The 11303-nt window shown below is 49.7% G+C and overlaps 1 protein-coding gene and 1 non-coding gene across 2 annotated transcripts; both read right to left on the reverse strand.

Annotated features, from left to right (window-relative positions):
• Nucleotides 1-208: 208 nt before the first annotated feature.
• LOC146661384 (CMRF35-like molecule 2) lies at nt 209-5392 on the reverse strand. Its single transcript, XM_085421539.1, has 8 exons — nt 4680-5392; nt 4238-4333; nt 3496-3837; nt 3234-3296; nt 2812-2873; nt 2358-2439; nt 2139-2166; nt 209-893 (listed from the first exon to the last, which is right to left on the reverse strand). Exons 2-8 carry the CDS (start codon nt 4269-4271, stop codon nt 671-673), a joined length of 834 nt encoding a protein of 277 aa, XP_085277665.1. The 5' UTR covers nt 4272-4333; nt 4680-5392; the 3' UTR covers nt 209-670.
• Nucleotides 5393-10791: 5399 nt separating this feature from the next.
• Nucleotides 10792-10863, reverse strand: trnad-guc (transfer RNA aspartic acid (anticodon GUC)). The gene has a single exon. It is a non-coding gene; the product is annotated as a tRNA-Asp (tRNA).
• Nucleotides 10864-11303: the final 440 nt, after the last annotated feature.

Raw genomic sequence — 11303 nt, forward strand, 5'->3', positions numbered from 1 at the left:
TCTGATGTCCTAAACTCAGAGCTGAGGCACCTTCAACAAGCTGCTGCAGAAAACTGACCATCAGATTTACATCACAAGGAGCTCCGCCCATCCGTGACGTGCTTCGTCTGATTGGCTCCAGCGGGGAGCTTCAGAGATCAGGACGCGACTCGCCGTGTGAGGACAGACTGAAATAGCCAAATCTGAACAATTTCACTCATTTTTCATGCTTTTATTGTTTAAACAACATCAGGAAACATATTGATCAATAAGAAAACAGATGATTGGTGCCGTGTGACAAGCACGTCACATGACCTTATGTGTGTTTGTCACAATAAAAATCTGACGAACGTCTTCAGTTTGACGGCTTCAGGTCACGTGTCAGACAGGACGTGTTGTCACGAGTCCCTCGCTTGTCACATGACAAGACATCAAACAAAACTTTAAAACTTTACAGGGAACTTTCGTGGGTGTCTAAAGGGGCGGGGTCACCTGTGTCACTGTGGATACTTATAGGTTAACTCTGAAAAAACAACCTATCAGAATAAAAGCTCGCTGTATCTGTAGGCAGCAACTACACCTGCTGCACACCCGGAGCTCTGTGATTGGACGCTTTCAAAGCAAAGTGTCCAATCAGAGATACGCTCCTGCTTCCTGTTATCATCCTGCCTCCAGGCGGGTGGGTGGGACCTCAGGGGCAGTACTCATAGTCTCCCCCATCTTCTCCTCTACCTCCATCACCGCCGCCGCCATCGCTACTGCCACCATCGCTACTGCCACCATCGCCGCCATCGCCGCCATCACCGTCGCTCTCCATCTGGTAGATGTTGTCCACGGTGGAGCTCTGCAGCTGCAGAGTGGACGCCGTGGAGCTGAACTGGACCTGCTGACCCGGGCCGACCTTCTCCTGAGGGCTGAGACAGGAGAGCATCAGTTTCATCATCACAGCGACTTCCTGTGGACAGTGAAAGACTTCCTGTAGAGAAGCTCCAGCTTCTCATTAGACATGTCAGCTTTAAAACCTTTGAGATGAATTTGAATAAAAAACGATGACTGATCATATGGTAACCATGGCAGCCGATCGACTGTGTCGGACACGTTTGATCATAAACTGGTGACCTGACACTGTCGGCGATGATCGTTTATATTTCTGCTGCGTGGATCCGTTTCCTGCTTCATCACGAGTTTGATTTTCCAAAGTAAAAGCCTCAAACTTTAAAAACGAGTCCCAGCAGACTCTGAAAGGTCACAGAGTTACGCTGGTTACGCCGTGCTTCAGGCTGAGCGGTCATGTGACCCTCTAATTCAGGCTGTGACATTTCAGCGCGGGGCGCTCGGCCGGGCGAGGATGAGGAGGAGGCAGGGTGTAAACCTCAGAGCTTCCTCTCCTCGCTCGCAGCTTCTGGTAAGCCGAGCAGCAGGGAACCGAAACTCTTGCGGTTGGTGGGCGGAGTCTGCAGCGGGCTCACGGGTGGAGCTCCTGATGCTGGTCGTACGTCACCCGGACCCCAGGAGATGTGAAGAGCGTTGCTATGGAAACGATGATGAACGACGAGCTCAGGTGTTCTGCAGATGTGCCGCAGCTGTGCGCTCCACCTGCCTCACTTACACGTATTTAAAGTTTATTTAAAGTTTTTATGACTGCACGACCACAACCTCAACTTCCTGTTTCCTGTCGTCTGGTCACCGTTCATGACTGTCACACGTGCATAAAACATCCTCGAGTTCCTCTTTCTGCTGCGACCCTGCGACTGCGCTGGAACATGGCTGCCAGCCCGCTGCACACAGCCTCGGCCGTGACGCTCCGCCTTTCTGCTCCAGCGCTGTGACAGCAGCGTGGACACATCTGGGCCCGTGGGCCTGCGTGCTGGGCTTTAACGATCAGGCTGCTTCGTTCTCGCTCAGCATCTCAACGCCACCTGAAACCTCCTGCTCAGCTCGCCTTCGTTTGAAATCGCCCGCGTGGTTTGTGGGTTTCTTTATCTGTGAGTTTCAGTCTGAGCGCGCTCAGTCGTGAGAAGACGCTGCCAAGATGATCGCAGCGCGCCGAAGGCCCGCGAGCCGAGACCCCACGAAGGTCAAACCTGACTCAGGGTTCATCAGCGGCGATCGAGGCGCTCAGACACGGCGTTTATTCAGAAAACAGGAAGTTCACTCACGTGCTGACGAGCTGCTTCAGTCTTCTCACTGCAGAGACACAAACGACGTGATGAGGAGCTCGCCGTGCGTCACAGAGTAAAACACAGTTCAAACTAATAAATGTTTCCTGCATCACTGACGCTCAGGGCGGGATTAAGAACCCGCTGCCACACCGACCACGGTCGCCGTCCTCGATGTTTCGAGGCCGTGAGAACAGACGGGTTTATTCTCGTACTCACCGGCGACGACGAGTCCACCGAGCGTGAGCAGAAACACGAAGACCAGCAGGACGGCGATCAGAGGCGCCATCGTCTGCGAACCCTGAAAAACACGACATCACCGTCACAGCGAGGCCCGCGGTCTGCTCAAACACTGACACTTTATTAGGAACAGCCAATCACTGCTCAGACTGATGTTCAAAACCTACAAAGAAACTGTCAGAGCGAGACATCAAGTCATAATCTGACTTCATCATCTTCATCATCATCAGGGTCTATAAACAGTCTGGTTTTACTTCCTGTTTAACTTATCTGCTGATATCGATCCACCAATCACAGTGAGGGTGCACTGTGCAGTCTGTTCAAATAATATTTTCATTGCTCAGAACATCAGTGTGGCGCTCGTGCTGAGCTTCGTCTTCGTGTGGCGGTGGCGTCACGTCTCACGTTTCACAGCGTTCGTTCGTTTTCTCACCTCGTGGCTGCGCTTCACCCCGGAGGAGGCCGTCAGGGGGCTTTCTGTGGAGGTCACATGACCTGCGGGACGTGAAAGCAGACATTTTTAGGACAGCGTGTCAGCAGCAGGATGATGTCATAGCGCTCTCATTTGACCCTGACACGTCTGACTGTACGAAACCCACGAGACACAAACACAGAGGTCGTCCACTGCGGCGTCGTCGATGTTCAAGTGTCCAATAAAGTTAACTGAAAACTTTACACCTGCACTTCCTCTGACTGACACAGACGCTGCTGGTCTCTGTAGGTCATCGTCACCTTCATCACCCGTTCACCTCAGAGCTCCTGACTGGATTATCTGAGTTCATTTGAATTTCTCCTTTTTCCTGCTTTCAGATTCTGTCGCTACATCAAACAGATTCACGGCAGCTCTGTCGTCACCTTCAGTCGGAGAGGACGACGTCGACTCTGTGGGCGTGTCTGTCGTGCGGGCCGTGGGAGCGTCTGAAACAGATCAATGACATGAACACAACGAGCATCAGAGCTGACTCCGCGTCTGATCAGCTGTGAATCAACATCTGGATCTCACAGATGTGTTTCTCTGGGCTGCTGTCAGCGACATGAACGAGTCGTCCTCAGAGAGCCGCTGATGGTTCAGGACGATGATCCCGACACGTGAGCTCGGTCGAACCTGCAGACTCACCTGTGGCGACGCTCAGGTCAAAGTGATGCTTCTCATCGTTGAACCAGCCGGGTATCTCCACCCTGCAGCCGTATCGTCCAGCGTCTCCCTCTGTCAGGTTCATGATGGTCAGAGAGACGTCTCTGTCCTCCAGTCGGCCCAGCAGCTCATACCTGCTGGAAGCTCTGGTTGACACTCTGAGTCCATCTGTGGAGATCAGCGGATTGGAGCAGCGACTGGCTGGTATTTCTCCTCGCTGCCAGCACGCTGACAGAGCGCCGTGATATTTCCTGTCATATTTACAGGGCAGAGTGACGTTCTGACCTGTGTGACCTTTGACCCTGCTGCCGTCACATTCACAGACTGGAAACAGAAACACAGGAAAGCTTTGTTACATCAGATCCAAACTCTGCTCAGATCAGGTCAGACTATCGGAGAGGTCACCTCTGACCTGAACTCTGACCCTCGCTGACCTCAGCCTGTAAGCCTGCAGGAGGTCAGCGGGAACGAGCCCACGTTACAGCTGTTACAACACCAGCAGCTCGTCCTCAGACCTCTGCACGTCTCTACCACAGAGACTCAGCCCTGTCACGAGTAATAACCACAGCAGCTCCTCGTCTTTACTCGCTGCAGTCTGAACAAGACTCATCCTGCAAACTCAGGCTAAAGCTACAAAAGTGCAGAAGAAGAACGCAGCAGTGACATCAGAGCGGCTAAAGTTTCTGTGTTTACAGAGTTTCAGAGGAAGAGAGCCAGCAGTTACCTGAGAGCAGGGCGAGCAGCAGCCTGAGCTTCATGACGGAGCTGAATGCGCCTCAGAGCAGCTCCAACAGCTGCTGACAGCCACCACAGCTGCACGCTGCAAGAAATGAAGTGACGCGTAAAAACCAGCACCACACGCCCTGCTGCGGCAGGAGCATCACACACACACACACAGCAGGCAGGGACCAATCAGAGAGCAGCTCTCGGTTTACTGTGCTCAGTCAGACGAGTCTGTTTTTACTCTGATTACTTACACTACTTTGGCTTTTACAGATCATATGTGATGATTTATGATCACATGACTGTCGTTACTCGTGTTTATTTCATTGTTTTATAACCTGATGACGTTTTTATCTGCTGAACTAAAATAATAATTCTGGTTTATTCATCATCAATAACATGCAGCTCGTGTTCTCTCGTGACTCCTTCCTAAAAACCTTCACCTTTTACAGATATGATGATTCCACGCCGTGGGCGGGGCTTGGAGGTAAACTGCGGCGGTTCAGCGACGACAGAGTTTAACCCACAGCTCAGTGTTTGCTCCCGCAGGTCTTTCATCACCGATCACGTTCATAGTGTTGAATATCACATTTCATATCAAATATAAAGCCCGAGTCATGTGACCTGTTATTGTAATGACAGAGAATTTGAAACATCCCAGTTTCCTTGAGAGTGATTTGTGTTCACACGGTAACAGGATCAGGACGACTACACACTGAGGCCACGTCCACACCGGCCGGATAGATCTGAAAACGGCGTCCACGCTAGCGTTTCCAGTCGTTTTCACAGAGCCGTGCGTCCACATTGAAACGGTCCAAAGCACAAACTCAAGTGAGAATTAAAGATTTGAAGGAAAGCTGTCTGCAGCACAGATCTGTAACAGGGCCGTCAAAGCTGAGAGCAAACAAAACAGCTGCTGTGTAGTGTCCTCCGTTTGATTTGGTCACGTGACTGCATCACATGACTAAAATGCATCATCGTTTTAGAAAGTCTGCGTGTTCGAGTGTCCACACTGCGACGACAGCTCCGTTTTGAAATGTACTCGTTTTCAAAACGCTGCGTTTCTCCTTGAGGAAAACGCCGTCTCAGTGTGGACAGGAGGCCAAACGTTGCGTTTTTAAACAGAAACGTGTTTCATTGTGGACGTAGCCTCAGCCACAGAGTCTGCAAACAGTCCAGAACTACTGGAGAGACACTTGTGGGAGGTTTAGTCCTAAAGAAGACGTCACTGAACCGTGGACAGGAACAAACTGAGAGGTCTCAGGTGAGCTGGACAGACGCCTGCAGCCAGACTGAAGGACGAGCAGGACAAAGGTCCTGCAGGCTGAAGCGTCCTTCGGCCAGACGAGCTGAGACGCTGCTCGTGGTTGGAGGAAGACGGCAGAGGCCACGCCCCCGCAGTGAAGCACGGTGGTGGCAGCATTCTGACTCATCGGGGTGTTTGTGCTTTCATGTCTGGTTTTAGCATCAGCACAGTGTGATTACACCCTGGATGCTTTCACTTCCCTTTTTCACCTCTGACAGCCCGCTGTAAGAAATATCTGCAGCTGGACTCATGACACATATTTTAAAGAAAGATTTTTTCAGCCTCCAGAAATGAAAAAAGGAAATAATTTGCTTCATTTTTATGTTTCATTAAAATAAAAACATTTTCCTGTGGGAGGTCGTAGCTAGGGGTGGGTTTTTATAATCGATTCATCGATTAAAATCGATTCTGGCTTGGATAACGTAAAATCGATTCATTAAAATCCTGAATCGATTTTTTAATATAAATTTATTTTGCCCGAAATGCCAGAATCTCTGGTGACATCTCACAAAATTTCAACAACCACCAAACAGCTAAGACAGTAAATGAGAGCAGGAACACGGATTCTGCACAAAGACTTAGACACACAGCGCGACCCGCGGATCAGAATCAGTGAGATGTCACCTTTCTCACAGCTCGCTGATTCTGATCTGTCGGCGCTTTGTGTTCACGCCCTTTATGCGCTGATTCTAAAGCTGTTAGTTTGATGTCTCTCCAAACAATATTGACCGAACCAGCAGCAAAAGAAGATCCAAACTAAGCTTCACATAAACATCGTCATGAATTCACTCTGACTTTTACTGTTTTGCTTCCACCGCGATGCACAGCTCTCTCTCTCTCTCTCTCTCTGTACTTCAAGAACAGTTTCCCTTTCTTCATTATTCGTTTGCTTGTTACGCACAAGTCCGGGACCAATAAAGTACACTTTCTTTCTTTTCTTTCTAAATGTACTGATCTGAATTATAATATTTCTGACTGTCAAAATTTCCCAGATTTAAATCGAATAGAATCGAATTAAATCGAATTAAATCGAATCGTGGATCGAATCGATTCGGGACCTTGTGAATCGGAATTAAATCGATTCTAGAAATCAGTGACGATACCCAGCCCTAGTCGTAGCGTCTCACACACTGCAGTACCACCTTTGACCACAGCAGGGAACCCCGGCGCTGTTGTTACGTTTCTCAGGTCCGCGCCGGGTTCACGTCTGGGTCTAAAATGTGTTCTGGTCACTGAGTTACGACGTGGATCTGACACAGAGGGATCATTCATGTGAGACGTGTCTGTCACTGATAAATTCCAACCTGCACAGCTGCCTGTCAGGGAATCAAACCCCCGTCTATACGTGACACACACGAGGTTTAGGGCTGGCCAATAACAGCAGGTCTGACTTGATCCAGCTTCATAAAGTCTGCGCTCAGCTTCGCAGCCTGATGCTCGTTTTTTTCCACTTGTTCCGTCACGTTACACAAAACGTGCTGCCTGAGAACGTCTGCCCCCGTCCCTTCTTCAGCCCGCAGGCCGTACGTTTGACATCTCTGCCCACCCGTCAATCTGAGTAACCCTCTTCACTCAGGCCACTCCCACACAGTCAGGGAATCGAACCCCCGTCTCCCACGTGACCGGCGGGAAGACTCATCACTAACGTTCCCTCTAAGCTGCGCGCAGTTGCAGTCACGTACTGTTGCACGGTCTCTGCGCACAAAAACCGAACCTGCATTGAAATGAAAATAAACACGTAAAAAGTCTGTTTTGCAGTGTGAGTCAGTGAGTGACCGGCTGCTCCAGCCAATCACGCGATTCACATTCGTATATACGCAGCTAATCCACGTCGTTGACGGGCTCTGACAGCGTCCTCATGTGCCGACGCCGGCGTTTTAGCAAAGCGGCTGATGTGGAGTGAAGCCACGTTAATGACAACGTTTTAGGAGTGACGGCGGTGTTACGATGTGCCGGGAGTCCGCTGTTCTCGACCTCGCTGTCTGCTGTGGAGCTGGCGGGTCACAGACGTCTCTGAAAACATCGGAGCGCGTTTGGAAATATGTGATATCTTGATAAATCGAGCAGATATGTGAAGTTTACACAGCTACATTCTCGCTTGAAAATAACTTAAAAGCTTATTTTGTGACCCAGAAATATTTAAGAGTTTTTAGCCTCGCTCGTCCACCATTGCAGCGTTTGAGTTTTTGGATGAAATGCATTCTGGGATATTTAGCTGTACCAAGTCCACACAAGTCACCAGTAGGTGGCAGGTGAAGTGTCTTGCCCAAGGACACAACGACCCAGACTGTCCGAGCCGGGGCTCGAACAGTCAACCTTCCGATTACAAGACGAACTCTCAACTCTTGAGCCACGACCGCCCACAGCAGCGGTGAGTGTTCCCACCTCCTGCTCTTTGTAACTTAACGCCATCTTTCCGTTTTTGAGTTTTGGACATGATTGTGGAGGATATCTTTGCAGCAAGTAAAGCTACCGGAAATGTACAACCCCACGCCCAGCCTCAAACCAGGAAGTTAGCATTTTCTCGTGCACAGGGTCTATTTATACATAAAGTTTCAGCTGCGCTCTGATCAGCTGATCTGAAAAAGACTCAAATGAAAACACTGAACATCTCCAATGAAATCTTAAATTTATCATTTTCAAATCATCCAGAAAAGAAATTGAAGAAGAAGATCCAGAGCGTCCACAACACAAAGACTGTCACAGTTTGTGGCATTCAGGTGTCACATAGTACAAGCTCCAAGCAGCTGTGATGGAGATGCCGCACTTCCTGAGACACAGTTTGATGCCCTGAACAATACACAAGCGAAGAAAGCCACGCCCCCCACCACCGACCAGACCATCTGTCTGCCTGCAGCGTGAGATCTCTCACTGCTGCTGGACCAGACAACATCCCAGGTCGCGTGCCGAGAGACCGCGCTGATCAGCTGGCCGATGTCAGACATTTTCAACTCATCACTGAGCCAGATGATCGTCCAGCGTGCTTCAAGTCCACCACCACAGTGCCAAAGACATCCTCAGGATCCTGCCTGAATGATTACCCGTCGCCCTGACCCCCATCATCATGAAGTGCTTCGACAGACTTGTCATGGCACATGTGAAGAGCGACCTGCTCCGCTCTGGACCCGCTGCAGTCTGCACACCAGCCCAACAGGTCGACGAGGATGCTGTTTCCACTGCACTTCACCTCCGCCTCAGTCCGTCCGAATCGTCAGGCTGAGCACAGGAGCTCCTCAGGGCTGTGTTCTCAGCCCTCTGTTGTTCACCCTCCTCGACTGCGCCGCCCTACACAGCTCCAGCTACATCAACAAGTTCGCTGGCGACACAGCCGTGGTTGGTCTCATCAGCAACAACGACGAGTCAGTGTACAGATGTGCGGTTCAGCAGCTGGCGCTCTGGTGCAGTGAAAACAACCTAACACTGAATGTGAACAAAAGCAAGGAGATGATCGTCGGCTTCAGGAAGACTCGCTCCACCCACACACCGCTCAGCATCCACGGTTCCACGGTAGAGACTGTTAACAGCACTCACACGGACTCCTTTCCCTCCTCCCATCCAGGGGGCCCGATCATCCAGACTGCGAGACAGCTTTTTCCCACAAGCCATCAGCATCATGAACTCACCACCAGCTCTCCTGCTCCCCCACCACACACACACACACACACACACACACACACACACACACACACTCCCACACACACACACACACACACACACACAGACACACACACTCACACACACACAGACACACACACTCCCACACACACACTCTCCCACACACACACACACACACACACACACACACACACACACTCCCACACACACACACACACACACACACACAGACACACACACTCACACACACACAGACACACACACTCCCACACACACACTCTCCCACACACACACACACACAGACACACACACACACACACACACACACTCCCACACACACACACACACACACACACACACACACACACACACACACACACACACACCCACACACACACACACACACACACACACACACTCCGTTAGCTGAGTCTATGTGCTCCACACCACTGCTTCTGTGAGACGAATGCTGCTCTGTGGACAGGCTGCTGCACTGGTCACTTTAAACCACTGTTAACTGTAAATGTTAAATTATAATTTCTCTCAGTCCTCTTAGTCTGAAGTGTATATTTATTTTCTTCTTTTATTTCTGTTTATTGTTGTTTTTTGTCCTGATGTAACCGGATACAGCAGAGATGACAATAAAGTTTGACTTGAAATGATAAAGAAATTATTAGTTGATGAGTTTGTGATCGATCATTAAGTGCTGATTATTTTGACCTCATTCTGATTTCTGTGTGGTTTCACTTTTATGTTGTTTTATTATTCTTATAAAGTATAATGAACTCGTTTATTTTACTCTGTGAAGCCAATTTTATTCTAACATAGTTTTTCACTGACTTTTCTTTCAGTGATTAACTGTATGTTATTTTCTCCACCTGGTGTTTCTGTTTCTCCTGCTGTCTAATGCTGGGCTACACTGCGCGATTTTTTTCAGTCGTGTTATTCAGCTTCTGCTCAAACTGCACGATTGACTCGCAGGGGTTAGAAGTTCATAGGTCACGATGCTCTGATGCGACCCGAGTCACACTGTGCGTCCATAACATGAAGCTTATCGCTCTCCCTCTCTGTCTCTCACACACACACACACACACACACACACACACACACACACACACACACACACACACACACACCACCAGCTTTGCTAAATTGCTGATGAAAAACATGATCAGCTGTGATTGAGCAGCGATGTAGATCCAACTATTTTCACGGTCGTTGTGGTCGTGATCATTTTGTGAGGCCACAAAAGTTGTGCCTCCGTCGCTTGTGTCCCGATCACAGGCTGCACCGCTGCTCCGTCTTTTTCGCTGACACTTGTGTTTGCGCGTGCGCAGTGTGAGAAGCTGCGCTGACACCCTCACGACGGTCGCGAGGATTTCAAATCAAGCCATTGATGATCGGGAGCTGGTCGTGAGGTGTTAATCGCGTCTCGTTACCCCACGTATACGACACGACGCACGATGAAGGCCAAAATCGGGCCGATCGCCAAAACGGTCGCACGACTCAAAACGGGCCAAACGTCGCACAGTGTCTGCCCAGCATTACGCGGAGCTTCCACAGTGTGTTTGTCCAATAAAAACAAGAGCCTGTTCTGGTCTGTATGTGTGAATCACGGAGGTGAAAAAGATTTTCTCCCCGTCGGGGAATCGAACCCCGGTCTCCCGCGTGACAGGCGGGGATACTCACCACTATACTAACGAGGAGTAATTCTTTTCCTAATCCTGCAGTACTCGTTTTATCCACAACGTGTCTTACCTGAAAGTGACCATGACATAACTACGATGGTCGGCCTGCCCCCTGCTGTCTGACAGCAGTACTACAGCTGATCACAGCAGGAGGGGACATTTCGACAGTTTAGAAATCGTTTCACTTATTAAGAAACCAAACAAACAAAAACAAAAAAGCAAACATGCAACCTCATAAAAAAATAACGGAAGTGAATAAAAACAATAAAACATGTAAAACTAACAGGTGTTTTCTGTACCTCGTGCCTGACGTGGACAGGTGTCTGCAGCCTGCATGGCCATGAGGCTGAGAGCTGTGCTGCTAACAGGCTCAAATAATATGAGATCAGAGCGTGGGGCAGACACCTCAAACACTCCACCCTCTCCGACTGACCCACAGCTGTCCTGCTGATGCTGAC

The sequence above is a fragment of the Rhamphochromis longiceps genome, linkage group LG10, assembly GCF_057381845.1.
Source record: "Rhamphochromis longiceps isolate RC_006_pf linkage group LG10, R_longiceps_female_GT1.1, whole genome shotgun sequence".
Taxonomy (NCBI): domain Eukaryota; kingdom Metazoa; phylum Chordata; class Actinopteri; order Cichliformes; family Cichlidae; genus Rhamphochromis; species Rhamphochromis longiceps.